A 16,061-nucleotide genomic window follows, 5' to 3' on the forward strand; every position below is an offset into this window, starting at 1 on the left:
GACATGTTCTACATGTTTCATATTTATGAGAATGTATGTCAATAAATTTAACAAAACATTGATTCCTCCAACTGATAAAATACTGTGTTTTAAAATAATGTACATACTGTAGCTAGTAGAACCAGAGAAGTTAGAGAACGCGAGACACCCCACTCTGGTCTACTTATTTCCCCCGCCCCGAGGAGGGGGTGCCCCAGAACGAGATATCTCACAGGCAAAAAGATTCTGGTCGGGGCGGATGGGGCGAGCGGTTGGCGGGGCGGATGGGGCGAGCGGTTGGCGGGGCGGATGGGGCGAGCGGTTGGCGGGGCGGATGGGGCGAGCGGTTGGCGGGGCGGATGGGGCGAGCGGTTGGGGACAATAAGTAGACCAGAGCGAGCGAGCGAGCTCTCGCGTGAGTATGCCAGATATTCTGGAGGAACCGTGAGCTCACGCGGGAAAAGCATACTCACGCGAAAGAGGAAACGCCCAATTACACAGACAGGATCCTTGACAAAAAAATAAATAATTGTAAACTATCTTTGGTAGAATATTGAAAGACCGACGTTGGGGTAAATGGACATGCTCTTTCAAATATGTTCCACTAGGTGGCGCATTAGCACTATCGAAGAGCCTGACATGGCGAAGGAAAGAATACTAGTTAAATTGCATTACCAGTAAATATGTGGTTGTGGAACTACTTACCAATCTATGTATATTCAGTAGTTAACACATTTTATCACCCTGTAGTGAGACCACAACTACAAAGCTACATCACCACATTTTCATATCCTTCCATTCATTTTAGTGGAGTGAACTGCGTATACTTTCCTGCAGGTTACTCCTGATTCTTAGCCTGGGTGCCACTACCAGTCTGTTGTGCCATCATGACACAGGAGTTGTCGTGATAGCACATACAGTGCATTCGGAAAGTATTCAGACTCCTTGACTTTTTCCACATTTTGTTACGTTACAGCCTTCATTTCTAAAATTGATTAAATAAAGACAATTCCTCAATCTACATACAATACCCAATAACGACAAAGCAAAAGCCGTTTTTTTGAAATTTTTGCTAATTTATAAAAAATAAACATATATATATATATATACACACATACATACATACATATAGCTCTCTTTGTGCCAGACTAGGTTCAAATGCCTTCCGTTTCTTTTTTATCTGTATATGTTATGTTTTATTTTTTATTTCACCTTTATTTAACCAGGTAAGCCAGTTGAGAACAAGTTCTCATTTACAACTGCGACCTGGCCAAGATAAAGCAAAGCAGTGCGATAAAAACAACAACACAGAGTTACATATGGAGTAAAAAAAACATAAGGTCATAAAATACAACAGAAAATATTTATACAGTGTGTGCCAATGTAGCAAGTTATGGAGGTAAGGCAATAAATAGGCTATAGTGCAAAATAATTACAATTAGTATTAACACTGGAATGCTAGATGTGCAAGAGATTATGTGCAAATAGAGATACTGGGGTGCAAAATAGCAAAATAAATAACAATATAGGGATGAGGTAGTTGGGTGGGCTAATTTCAGATGGGCTGTGTACATGTGCAGTGATCGGTAAGGTGCTCTGACAACTGATGCTTAAAGTTAGTGAGGGAGATAAGAGTCTCCAGCTTCAGAGATTTTTGCAATTCGTTCCAGTCATTGGCAGCAGAGAACTGGAAGGAATGGCAGCCAAAGGAGGTGTTGGCTTTGGGAATGACCAGTGAGATATACCTGCTGGAGCGCAGACTACGGGTTGGTGCTGCTATGGTGACCAATGAGCTAAGATAAGGCGGGGATTTGCCTAGCAGTGATTTATAGATGTCCTGGAGCCAGTGGGTTTGACGACGAACATGTAGTGAGGACCAGCCAACAAGAGCGTACAGGTCACAGTGGTGGGTAGTGTATGGGGCTTTGGAGACAAAACGGATGGCACTGTGATAGACTACATCCAATTTGCTGAGTAGAGTGTTGGAGGCTATTTTGTAAATGACATCGCCGAAGTCAAGGATCGGTAGGATAGTCAGTTTTACGAGGGCATGTTTGGCAGCATGTGTGAAGGAGGCTTTGTTGCGAAATAGGAAGCCGATTCTAGATTTAACTTTGGATTGGAGATTCTTAATGTGAGTCTGGAAGGCGAGTTTACAGTCTAACCAGACACCTAGGTATTTGTAGTTGTCCACATACTCTAGGTCAGACCCGTCGAGAGTGGTGATTCTAGTCGGGTGGGCGGGTGCCAGCAGCGTTCGATTGAAGAGCATGCATTTAGTTTTACTAGTGTTTAAGAGCAGTTGGAGGCTACTGAAGGAGTGTTGTATGGCATTGAAGCTCATTTGGAGGTTTGTTAACACAGTGTCCAATGAAGGGCCAGATGTATACAAAATGGTGTCGTCTGCATAGAGGTGGATCTGAGAGTCACCAGCAGCAAGAGCGACATCATTGATATACACAGAGAAAAGAGTCGGCCCAAGAATTGAACCCTGTGGCACCCCAATAGAGACTGCCATAGGTCCAGACAACAGGCCCTCCGATTTCACACATTGAACTCTATCTGAGAAGTAGTTGGTGAACCAGGCGAGGCAGTCATTTGAGAAACCAAGGCTATTTAGTCTGCCAATAAGAATGCGGTGGTTGACAGAGTCGAAAGCCTTGGCCAGGTCGATGAAGACGGCTGCACAGTACTGTCTATTATCGATCGCGGTTATAATATCGTTTAGGACCTTGAGCGTGGCTGAAGTGCACCCATGACCAGCTCGGAAACCGGATTGCATAGCGGAGAAGGTACGGTGGGATTCGAAATGGTTGGTGATCTGTTTGTTAACTTGGCTTTCAAATACTTTCGAAAGGCAGGGCAGGATGGATATAGGTCTGTAACAGTTTGGATCTAGAGTGTCACCCCCTTTGAAGAGGGGGATGACCGCGGCAGCTTTCCAATCTCTGGGGATCTCAGACGTTACGAAAGAGAGGTTGAACAGGCTAGTAATAGGGGTTGCGACAATTTCGGCGGCTAGTTTTAGAAAGAAAGGGTCCAGATTGTCTAGCCCAGCTGATTTTTAGGGGTCCAGATTTTGCAGCTCTTTCAGAACATCAGCTGTCTGAATTTGTGTGAAGGAGAAGCAGGGGGGGGCATGGGCAAGTTGCAGCGGAGGGTGCAGAGCTGGTGGCCGGGGTAGTGGTAGCCAGGTGGAAAGCATGGCCAGCCGTAGCAAAATGCTTGTTGAAATTCTCCATTATTGTAGATTTATCGGTGGTGATAGTGTTTCCTAGCCTCAGTGCAGGGGGCAGCTGGGAGGAAGTGCTCTTATTCTCCATGGACTTTACAGTGTCCCAAAACTTTTTGGAGTTATTTGCATCCTGTAGCACTTTCTGTTTGAAAAAGTTAGCCTTTGCTTTCCTGACTGCTTGTGTATATTGGTTCCTAACTTCCCTGAAAAGTTGCATATCGCAGGGGCTATTTGATGCTAATGCAGTACGCCACAATGTTTTTGTGCTGGTCAAGGGCAGTCAAGTCTGAGGAGAACCAGGGGCTATATCTGTTCTTAGTTCTGTATTTTTTGAATGGGGCATGTTTATTTAAGATTGAGAGGAAATTACTTTTAAAGAACAACCAGACATCCTCTACTGACGGAATGAGATCTATATCCATCCAGGATACCTGGGCCAGGTCAATTAGGAAGGCCTGCTCGCTAAAGTGTTTTAGGGAGCGTTTGACAGTGATGAGGGGTGGTCGTTTGACCGCGGACCCGTTACGGACGCAGGCAATAAGGCAGTGATCGCTGAGATCCTGGTTGAAGACAGCGGAGATGTATTTAGAGGGTAAGTTAGTCAGGATGATATCTATGAGGGTACCCATGTTTACGGATTTAGGGTTGTACCTGGTAGGTTCGTTGATCATTTGTGTGAGATTGAGGGCATCTAGTTTGGATTGTAGGATGGCCGGGGTGTTAAGCATATCCCAATTTAGGTCACCAAGCAGTACGAACTCTGAGGATAAATGGGGGGCAATCAATTCACATATGGTATCCATGTATGTCTGTATATTATTTTACTGCACTAGGGAGATTGTTTGGAGAACCTTATTTACTATTATATATTGATTTTTACAATTGTTTCACTATTTATGCAATGCGCAATGCAGAGAACACCGGAAGAAGAACAATCATCATTTAATTACCACAGTGAATTATTGTAATGTTTGTTTATGCGTCAATTAATCCCATAAACGGTGGGTTGCCAATTGGCGATTTGACACGAAAATAAAATGTCATTCATTCGATATACCTTATTTACATAAGTATTCAGACCCTTTGCTATGAGACTCTAAATTGAGCTCAGGTGCATCCTGTTTCCATTGATCATCCTTGACATGTTTCTACAATTTGGTTGGAGTCCACCTGTGGTAAATACAATTGATTGGACATGATTTGGAAAGGCACACAACTGTCTATATAAGGTCCCACAGTCGACAGTGCATGTCAGAGCAAAAACCAAGCCATGAGGTAGAAAGGAATTGTCCGTAGAGCTCAGAGACAGGATTGTGTCGAGGCACAGATCTGGGGAATGGAAACAAAACATGTCTGCAGCATTGAAGGTCCCCAAGAACACAGTGGCCTCCATTCAAAAATAGAAAAAGTTTGGAACCACCAAGACTCTTCCTAGATCTGGCCACCCGGCCAAACTGAGCAATTGGGGGAGAAGGGCCTTGGTCAGGGAGGTCACCAAGAACCCGATTGTCACTCTGACAGAGCTCCAGAGTTCCTCTGTGGAGATGGGAGAACCTTCCAGAAGGACAACCATCCCTGCAGCACTCCACCAATCAGGCCTTTACGGTAGATTGGCCAGAGGGAAGCCACTCCTCAGCAAAAGGCACATGACAGCCCACTTGGAGTTTGCCAAAAGGCACCTAAAGGACTAAGACCATGAGAAACAAGATTCTCTGTTCTGATGAAACCAAGATTGAACTCTTTGGCCTGAATGCCAAGCGTCACGTCTGGAGGAAACCTGGCACCATCCCTACGGTGAAGCATGGTGGTGGCAGGATCATGCTGTGGGGATGTTTTTCAGCGGCAGGGACTGGGAGACTAGTCAGGATCGAGGGAAAGATGAACGGAGCAAAGTACAGAGAGATCCTTAATGAAAACCTGCTCCAGAACACTCAGGACCTCAGACTGGGGGCAAAGGTTCACCTTCCAACAGGACAACGAACATAAGCACACAGCCAAGACGATGCAGGAGTGGCTTTCGGACAAGTCTCTCATTTTTTAGAATAAGGCTGTAACGTAACAAAATGTGGAAAAAGTCAAGGGGTCTGAATACTTTCCCAATACACTGTACATATCTGGGACCAGGCTAATTGATTCTCACAACTCTCCCCCAAAACTATTTCCTCTAGATTCTAGAAATTGACAATATGGATAATTTTGCCTCCTGATTGATTTGCTACTAGGAGTCACAGTATATATTTTCCACCACCTATCATACACAAATAAATAAGGAGATGGTTTGGGGATAAGACCGATAAGCGTCCTGTCCAGGAGTTACAGGTGCATCACGCTGACTCACGTTAGTACAAAATTTTTTGGTTCTGGCTCAGACAAGGCTTATTTACGTATACCTCAAAAACATGTGTATCCATGTCAAGAAGATTTTATTTTATTAGAATTACATACAGTATCTGATTCAGTACAACATTGTACAACTCTGTCACACTTTGTATTACAAAAATATATTCAAACCTTGGATAAGATAAGAGTTCGAACCACCCCTAAAACACAAACCCATTTTTATCCTACATGTCAGGCTTTTATCCTAGCTCAGGTTAAAGTAATTCAGACAAACGAATATAAAAAAAAGCAAACCAAAACAACAACAGTACATATGATGTCTTCTGGAGGTTTTATTTTCCCTCCACAAAAGCAGGATCAAATAATTGTTCTATTAACTTTCCAGAATACTCTGAAACAACCTCCATATTTTATCTCCCTTAAAGCCTCAGAACCTGTAAGTATTATGGTTCGTCCCAAATGATACCCTATCCCCTACAGGCCCTGGTCTAAAGTAGTGCACTATATAGGGAATAGGGTGTCATTTGGGACGAAGCCTCAGCGAGTATTAACATTACTCCATTTCAGCTTCAACATTCTTGCTAAACTAAAAAAATAAATGAGCGATATCCGAGTTAAAGGGATAGTTCTCCCAAATTCAAGTCCCATGACTTGGATGGGATTTGTGCCACAAATGCTAAAACGTTAGAGCGTGGAAACAACCAAAGCATGGATTGCTGTCATACCTTGTCCATAGATTGTTTACAGGGTAAGACAACCAATGTCATTTTATTTGATTCCGCTCTGTGTAACACATGCTACCCAGAACAGAACAACCCATTGATGCCAAGCATGTGCACGTGCACACACACACACACTCTCTCCAGACAAAGGAATAGTAGCATGTAGTTTGTACTAGGAACTGTCTGCATCCGAAACGGCACCCTAACTCCCTATATATAGTGCACTACTCATATAATTAGAATACTTTAATTTAATAGGATCTCTATGGTGCTACTTTTAACCAGGGGCTCTGGTCAAAAATAGTGCACTATATAGGGATTAGGGTGCCATTTCAGACGTAACCTTAGCCACTGATCTGAGGTAAGCTTTGTATTTCCCCCTAATGTTTAAGCTTAGGGGTTAGGTAAGAGTTGTTAGCAGATCCTAGACCTGTGGTTAACGAGCCTAAAAGAACATGTCGAGAGCACTGAGGGTTTCAGTCTCCATCTCCACCGTCTGCTGATTGGCCGAACCTGATATGAACTCTTCCAGGAAGTTCTCACCAGAGGTTGTGATTGGCCCGGCTAGATCAGGCTGTGGCACTACTACATAGTGACTGGCCGGTTGCAAGGTCACAGGTGTCACCACCTGTGAGGCTCCAACAACACCATTCCCCCCACATGCCAAGTCCCCGCCCCCTTCTTGACCATTGGTGGTCAGCATCTCCAGGAAGCCTGTGCTGTCCGGTGATAGGTTGCTTGCGGTCGTCGCGGGCGACAGAAGGTCGGCGAAGAACTCGTCGTATGCGGGGCTGTCGTAGACAGAGGTACTAGAGCTCACGGTGTAAGAGGGATTCCGATCAACCATGTCTGGTCTGCAGGTCACTCCCCCCCCGGGGTACCCCAACATCTGATTCAGCTTCTCCAGTTTCTTCTTCTTGGCTTTCAGCTTCTTCAGCAGCTTGTACCTGAGGGCCTCCGTCTCACTGAGGCCAGCCGGAACTTTCGAGCCCTGGCCTCCGGGGCTGTGTTTCCTGGAGGAAGAGATTTTAGGGAGCTCAGTGACTCCTGGAGAGGGGGGAAGTGAGGTCATAATAGGCACTGCTGAAGTGGTGTGGTTGATAGGGGGTTTTCGCGAGACAAGGGCGGCAGGTTGACTTGGTGTCTTCCAGACGCCATTTTGAGGGTCAGTTCTTTGAGAGAGGAGCTGGGTGGGAGGTGAAGTCTTGGAGGGGACATCGTTTATGTTTGTATTTACGTTCCTGCTCCTGGCCTGGAACCTTCCGTACATCTCGGCAGCCTTCACCGGCAGGGTCTCGTTGTCCACCTTACTCAGTTTGGGTTTGGGTAGAGGCGGAGGCTTCTTCAGCCTGGCGTCTGGGTTGGGGGGAGACACCTTTGGGGTCTGCCTGCTCTGTGAAAGCTGCTGGAACTGGTTGGGTGTTGAGTGGTTGAAGTGGCTGGGTGGTCTCTGGGTTCTGGGGGGAGTTGGGGTGGAGGTGGGGTGGCGGCTAAGCAGGTAGGACCAGCGAGAGTTGGGGTCCAGGGGCGGAGGAAGGCCGGGTTTGCTCTGCAGAGACGTGGAGGTATTAGCGGGTTTGGAGTGGGGCGGGGGAGAGCAACGAGTAGGGGACTCTGGTGCTGGGGTGCTGGGTTCCACATATGATGGTGACATCATAGATACAACTGAGGGCAGGATTATTCCGCCACAGTTTCCAGTAAGTGCCATTGGTGTAGCTGTTCTTGGTGGTGTTGTTGATGTGACCACCTTAGCTGCTGGTGCAACTGGAGTGTTGGATGCTACCATTTTGGGTTTACTGCGGGTGCTTCTGCCCCTTCTGAGCTTGGGAGGACTAGGAGGAGTGGGCTCTTCAGAGTCGGGCTCAGAATGACCGTCACTGTTGTCAAGGAGAAACTCACTGGCAGTGTCGGGGGACGTTGGCCTTTTGATGACAATGTCATCATCTGTTTCAGGGGGCATTTCACGGGCAGGTGCGGGGTTCTCAGCCTCAGGTGTAGGAGCAGGTCGAGGAGGAGTGAGGTCTCCAGTTTGCCTGGGAGCTAGGGAGACGTTGTCGTCCAACGGCCTCCCATCAGAGTCAACTTGGACCTCTACGAGCGTCAGGGTGACGATGTCATCGTGGGAGAGGCCCTCGAAGGTGTCGAGCAGTGTGGTGCTACTGATGGATGAGTTACCAATGGTTACCGTGGTGTCCATGATGTCGTTGTCGGTATCATCAGACACCGTCAGTGCCTCGACAATGGCCGTGTCGTTGTGAAGGAGGGGGAGAGAAAGGTTGTGGTCACAGGACTGAACCGGTACGCCAGGAAGCACGGTGGTGGAACCGATGACGATGGGAGAGTCAACGTTATTCGTTAATGTTGTGTCCATAACGTTATCAATATAGCCAGCAGTTATGGTGGTGTCCATGTCAGTGTCCGCATCGTCAGAGACCGTCTGAGAGATGTCTTGAGATTCATTGTTGACAAAGAGTTTGGCTAAGGGAGGTTGCTTCAGTTCTTTCTGTATCAGGAAAGTGCTTGTCAGGGATACAGGGGGAGAGCAGGGTGTCTGTGGGTTGTCCGGTCTGTTGGTCTTCAACTCCCAGAAGACAACATGGATTTCTCTAGGAGGGACCACCAGCTGGGTGTGGGAGACACAGTTAGGGTGCTTCAGATCGTCGAACTCCAGCCATGATCCTGTGGGGAGAGACAATAAGAGGAAGAGTGAAGAAAGTGAGGAATGGGTGTTATACAATGGTAGTGGATGGGGAGAGTTACTACAGTCACAGAGGAATGGGTGTTATACAATGGTGGTGGATGGGGAGAGTTACTACAGTCACAGAGGAATGGGTGTTATACAATGGTGGCGGATGGGGAGAGTTACTACAGTCACAGAGGAATGGGTGTTATACAATGGTGGCGGATGGGGAGAGTTACTACAGTCACAGAGGAATGGGTGTTATACAATGGTGGCGGATGGGGAGAGTTACTACAGTCACAGAGGAATGGGTGTTATACAATGGTGGCGGATGGGGAGAGTTACTACAGTCACAGAGGAATGGGTGTTATACAATGGTGGCGGATGGGGAGAGTTACTACAGTCACAGAGGAATGGGTGTTATACAATGGTGGCGGATGGGGAGAGTTACTACAGTCACAGAGGAATGGGTGTTATACAATGGTGGCGGATGGGGAGAGTTACTACAGTCACAGAGGAATGGGTGTTATACAATGGTGGTGGATGGGGAGAGTTACTACAGTCACAGAGGAATGGGTGTTATACAATGGTGGTGGATGGGGAGAGTTACTACAGTCACAGAGGAATGGGTGTTATACAATGGTGGTGGATGGGGAGAGTTACTACAGTCACAGAGGAATGGGTGTTATACAATGGTGGCGGATGGGGAGAGTTACTACAGTCACAGAGGAATGGGTGTTATACAATGGTGGTGGATGGGGAGAGTTACTACAGTCACAGAGGAATGGGTGTTATACAATGGTGGCGGATGGGGAGAGTTACTACAGTCACAGAGGAATGGGTGGTATACAATGGTGGTGGATGGGGAGAGTTATTACAGTCACAGACGAATAGATAACATGCTCACTCTCAGATCATTCCTCAATAGTAGGAAGGTGCTAAATTGATTATTGAAGGTATTTTTTGTGTGCTGTCCATCTCTTTTATAGAGTTACCCCAACACAACGTAAAGAGACCTACTGATTGGCACTTTATAAATGCTACACATGATTAGACACACTGACATGACCTTTCAGTTACGAAATATATTTGTTTCTATCTGTTGATAATGGAGGTATGAATAAGCTATATATGGCATTCTTAAAGTGATACTTTGAGATTTTGGCAATCAAGCCCTTTATCTACTTCCTGAGTCAGATGAACTCATGGATACCATTTTTGTGTCTCTGCATCCAGTATGAAGGAAGTCTGAGGTAGTTTCGCGAGCCAATGCTAACTAGCAATCTACTAGCATGCTAGTAGTTACCATAGACTTCCAGTCATTGCGCTAACACTAGTTAGCAATTTCCTTCAAACTGCACGCAGAGACATAAACATGGTATCCATGAGTTCATCTGACTCTGGGGAAGTTGCCAAGATCCTGAAGTATACCTTTTAAAAATAACACAAATTAACTTGTTGACCAGTAAAAAACAACAAACTACATGAATGAAATGACAGTCTTAACTGCCCCTGAAGGGATAAATAAAGTTATACTGAACTAAATGAGAAAGCCACACTGACCGTCTGGTCTGCGTATCCAGGTGACAAAGTGCTTGAGTTGCTGGTCATACTGTATGACGGTGGTGACGGAGTATTTCTGCTGCTGGAAGGTGAAGGAGTACACACTGAGGTCGTTGTCAGGGAGACCTTCTACAAAGTGCAGCACAAACACAGGAGACACCCTGAAAGAAGAGACAGAATAGATATCAGCCTCAGGAAACAGAGTTAGAGAAAAGCAAGACAATGTCTACAACATGGCACCTCGATCGTTTGAAGAGAACTCATCTACTCATCTCCTGTCCTCCATCTGCACTGACTGGTAACAGAACAACAAATCAGCAACAGACAACATGAAAGAGAAAAACCAAGACAATAGAGTGCTTGCAGTTGCTTCACAAATCACCTAGCAACCGCACCAGGCGCCATGTCTGGTAGAAGTCCTCCAATCGTCCACATGGCTGGCTGCGTTTTGCCATCACCGTAAACGTCAGGAAGAACCCAGAAAACGGAGGCAGTGGGAGAACCTATTCAAGTAAGTAAATATATTTTGAAAATGATAGCTACAGGAACTTTGAGTGCAGGCTAACTCAAATTAGCTGCTAATGTAATGTTCGCTAGCTGATTTTACATACCGTGTAGCTAACCAAGTGAATTAAAAAATCACCAGCAAGCTAACTTCATATTAGCTAGTTAGCTACCTATCTTTGATGTATTTATTTTTGTAACTCAAAACGCAATTGTAGCTATGTAGCTAGCTAGCTAACAGCCATGGAAGAGGGTGAAAACGTTAGCTAGCAGTTCCATCTGTCAGAGAAGGGACAGTTGGCTCCTTTGGATAGGGCAGCTACTGGTCCTTTGTGAGAGGACATTATGAAAAGACTCTCCAGTTCAAGTCCCTGGCAAGAAACACTATGAGAAGAGAGAGATACAGCAACATCATATTTAGTGCCGTCTAATTTGAGTATAACGCAGCCCGTTTCTTTGTGATGTGTTCTGTCCGCAGATCCAGAGAGCTGTGAAACCCTGTCTGCAGTTGAAGAGGTACCAATGAAATTATCTTGGGACAAAAGGGTACATCGTTGTATGCCATGGATTATATGTGTACCTATGTTGGCAAATTTTGTGAAGAACAATACATAAAAAAAAAAAAAAAAGTCCCACACAATGTAGAAACCTATTACAACTGGAGCAGGCCAGCCCTGCTGGGTGTGCAGGCGTCTATTCCAGCCCAGCACCAACATACATGATTCAATGTATCAAACCTAATTGGTTGATAATCAAGTGTGCTATTGCTGGACTGGAACAGAAGTCTGCTCACCCAGTAGATCAGGGATCAGTGGAGCGAGGTTGGACACACCTCTGGTATTTACTTTTGTTTTTTTGTTCAACTGAAATGACGCTTTAGTAATTAATAGCCTACTTGTTACTAAGATGTCTAACCTTTACATACGAGTTAGTTTACGTGTGCAAATTATATGAAATACTGTTGATTCTTTGAAGTGAAGTGTTTAAACTTGTTTTAGTTGTCACCTTAAAACTTTTTATTCAAGATGAACTAGCGTCAATGTTGATTAAATCACAGCTCACAATCCTGCAATAAAGGCAATCTGTCTAATATGTCTGTGTTATATTCTCAAAAAAACGTTTTGTTCAGTTGTAAGCTCTACAATTAGTATTATTTTATTGTCACTTTTTTTTCAGGATATCAGCCATCTGAACCCATTTTGCAGCTGATAATGACATGCAACGCCAATGCAGCCACAGACCTCCAGCAGCGGTTCCCAACTCCGGTCCTCCAGTTCCCCCCAACAACACACACGGAGCCCTGGACAAACACACCTGATTCAATTCATTGAGGGCCTGATGATTAGTTGACGAGTTGAATCAGGTGTGCTTGTCCGGGGCTACGATAAAACAGTGTACTGTTGGGGCGTACTGGAGGACCGGAGTTGGGAACCACTGGCCTACAGTATGATGGCGTTAGCCTTATGGCAGGGTTTCCCAAACTCGGTCCGCCAAGGGGTGCACGTTTAGTTTTTTTTGCCCTAGCACTACACAGCTGATTCAAATAATCAACTAATCATCAAGCTTTGATAATTTGAATCAGCTGTGTAGTGTTAGGGCAAAAACCAAAACGTGCACCCCTTAGGGTCCCAAGGACTGAGTTTGGGAAACGCTGCCTTGTGGGCATTTGCAATGCACCCCTTGACATTGTGCATCTGAAGCAGAGAATAGCTTAACTCACATATTATTTACATATTCTTGAGCTATATGTTCTCAATTTAAAAAAAACTATAGCAGTAGACAATGTACAGTGCATTCGGAAAGTATTCAGACCCCTTGACCTTTTCCACATTTTGTTACATTAAAGCGTTACTCTAAAATTGATTGAAATTGTTTTTTCCCCTCATCAATCTACACACAATACCACATAATGACGAAGCAAAAACAGGTAAATACAAGTATTCAGACCCTTTACTCAGTACTTTGTTGAAGCACCTTTGGCAGCGATTACAGCCTCGAGTCTTCTTGGGTATAATAATAATAATAATAATAATAAGCCATTTAGCAGACGCTTTTATCCAAAGCGACTTACAGTCATGCGTGCATACATTTTTGTGTATGGGTGGTCCCGGGGATCGAACCCACTACCCTGGCGTTACAAGCGCCGTGCTCTACCAGCTGAGCTACAGAGGACCACCCGCTACAATCTTGGCACACCTGTATGAGGAGTTTCTCCCATTCTTCTCTGGAGATCCTCTCAAGTTCTGTCAGGTTGGTTGGGGAGCTTCTCTGCACAGCTATTTTCAGGTCTCTCCAGAGATGTTCGATCATGTTCAAGTACGGGCTCTGGCTGGGCCACACAAGGACATTCAGAGACTTGTCCCGAAGCCATTCCTGTGTTGTCTTGGCTGTGTGCTTAGGGTCGTTGTCCTGTTGGAAGGTGAACCTTTGCCCCAGTCTGAGGTCCTGAGCGCTCTGGAGAAGGTTTTCATCAAGGATCTCTCTGTACTTTGCTCCGTTCATCTTTCCCTCGATCCTGACTAGTCTCCCAGTCCCTGCCGCTGAAAAACACCCCCACAGCATGATGCTGCCACCACCATGCTTCACCGTAGGGATGGTGCCAGGTTTCCTCCAGACTTGACGCTTGGCATTCAGACCAATGAGTTCAATCTTGGTTTCATCAGACCAGAAAATCTTGTTTCTCATGGTCTGAATCCTATAGGTGCCATTTGGCAAACTCCAAGCGGGCTGTCATGTGCCTTTTACTGAGGAGTGGCTTCCGCCTGGCCACTCTACCATAAAAGGGCCTGATTGGTGGAGTGCTGCAGAGACAGTTGTCCTTCTGGAACGTTCTCCCATCTCCACAGAAAAACTCTGTCAGAGTGACCATCGGGTTCTTGGTCACCTCCCTGACCAAGGCCCTTCTCCCCCGATTGCTCAATTTGGCCGGGCGGCCAACTCTAGGAAGAGTCTTGGTGGTTCCAAACCAGTCTCGGAGCACTACGGAAAATTCCTTCAACCTCATGCCTTGGTTTTTTCTCTGAAATGCACTGTCAACTATTATATAGACAGGTGTGTGCCTTTCCAAATCATGTCCAATCAATTGAATTTACCACAGGTGGACTCCTATCAAGTTGTAGAGACATCTCAAGGATGATCAATGGAAACAGGATGCACCGGAGCTCAATTTGTAGTCTCATAGCAAAGGGTCTGATTACTTATGTTAATACTTTGAAAACATTTCTAAAAACCTGGTTTCGCTTTGTCATTACGGGTTTTTTTGTGTAGATTGATGAGGAAAACATTTAATTTAATCAATTTTAGAACAAGGCTCTAAAGTAACAAAATGTGGAAAAAGTCAAGGGGTTTGAATATGTTTTCCAAATGCACTGTATATGAGGCTAATATTATACCAGATGTTGTACATGGCTTGTGCTGACATTAAATAGTGTAGTGCAAATCCAACCCTGAAATGTCTGTTAGAAGGAGATTATGGGATCCTTAGCTTAAAACATACACACAGCTACTACCACCAAGTTCAATGTCAGATCCTTTTCTCCCAGATGGTCTGAGTGGCACTTGGATCGTATTAAAAAAAGATTCTTCTAATGTCTCCAGTCATATAAAGTGTAGTAGAAATCTATGAAATGTTTGTCAAAGGCCACATTTTCCCCTTGCAAAGGAAAGAAACATCTCTAAAATAGCCTATAGGCCTATACCACTACACGCTCATTAATAGCCTATAGGCCTATACCACTACACGCTCATTAATAGCCTATAGGCCTATACCACTACACGCTCATTAATAGCCTATAGGCCTATACCACTACACGCTCATTAATAGCCTATAGGCCTATACCACTACACGCTCATTAATAGCCTATAGGCCTATACCACTACACGCTCATTAATAGCCTATAGGCCTATACCACTACACGCTCATTAATAGCCTATAGGCCTATACCACTACACGCTCATTAATAGCCTATAGGCCTATACCACTACACGCTCATTAATAGCCTATAGGCCTATACCACTACACGCCCATTAATAGCCTATAGGCCTATACCACTACACGCTCATTAATAGCCTATAGGCCTATACCACTACACGCTCATTAATAGCCTATAGGCCTATACCACTACACGCTCATTAATAGCCTATAGGCCTATACCACTACACGCTCATTAACAGCCTAAATTATGACTATCCAATCTACTCATCACATTAGGAATAGTATGCTTACATTAGTCTGCAAATGTGATGATAGATGCATGCAATCCTTTGTTATAAAGGTGCATTTTTAGGGTGAAAAAATTGCTTCCCTAAAACGTGAAACTCACGCGACACATGCTAATAGCTAGACTTCAAGCTATCGAGCTAGCTAATTTTGGCTAACTTAGTGTTGTTGTTAACACCTGATTAGCATAACAGCTAAACTAAAGTCAAGATCGATCAGACTTGACTTACCAGTGATTAAATGATTGTAGCAGACCCTGTACTAACAGCTGTCTGGGTTCAGGTCTTGACGGGCAAACAGGTTTCTTCGCTTTTCTGACAGTTCTTGAGTCTTATCTCCTTGGTGTCACCAATGGTGTTTCATGATTGTGGGGAATCCGTAAACATTTTTTTTCATCCCCGTTGTCTTTCCTGCCTTGTCAGAGCAGCCAAATACTGCACAGAAAATGACTGTGGTGATGAATCAAACAGTTTCAGACACTGTTTTCATGCTCTTTGTGGTAGCAACTCAGCTGCTGTTGTCGGAAAGAATTACTGCGGGGGTCTTCCAACATCGCCGTCAGGAGGCATCATACGTCAACTGCAAGCCATCTATAACAACTACTTGGCTCCATCTCAATAGTCTACAATATCAACTACTTGGCTCCATCTCAATAGTCTACAATATCAACTACTTGGCTCCATCTCAATAGTCTACAATATCAACTACTTGGCTCCATCTCAATAGTCTACAATATCAACTACTTGGCTCCATCTCAATAGTCTACAATATCAACTACTTGGCTCCATCTCAATAGTCTACAATATCAACTACTTGGCT

General features: G+C 44.9%; 1 protein-coding gene across 2 annotated transcripts in view; it reads right to left on the reverse strand.

Annotated features, from left to right (window-relative positions):
- Positions 1–5,620: 5,620 nt before the first annotated feature.
- Positions 5,621–16,061, reverse strand: part of LOC311122425 (uncharacterized protein) — a 36,325-nt gene continuing 25,884 nt past the window's right edge. For both annotated transcript variants that reach the window (XM_084196782.1, XM_084196781.1), the window contains 2 exons: positions 10,520–10,680; positions 5,621–8,955 (listed from right to left, as the gene is read on the reverse strand). In XM_084196782.1, the coding sequence (XP_084052908.1) occupies positions 6,722–8,955; positions 10,520–10,680 (2,395 nt within the window). In that variant the 3' untranslated portion in view covers positions 5,621–6,721. The remainder of the gene's footprint in view (positions 8,956–10,519; positions 10,681–16,061) is intronic.

This window comes from Coregonus lavaretus (genome assembly GCF_964263955.1).
Source record: "Coregonus lavaretus genome assembly, contig: HAP1_SCAFFOLD_621, whole genome shotgun sequence".
NCBI classification, from domain to species: Eukaryota; Metazoa; Chordata; class Actinopteri; order Salmoniformes; family Salmonidae; genus Coregonus; species Coregonus lavaretus.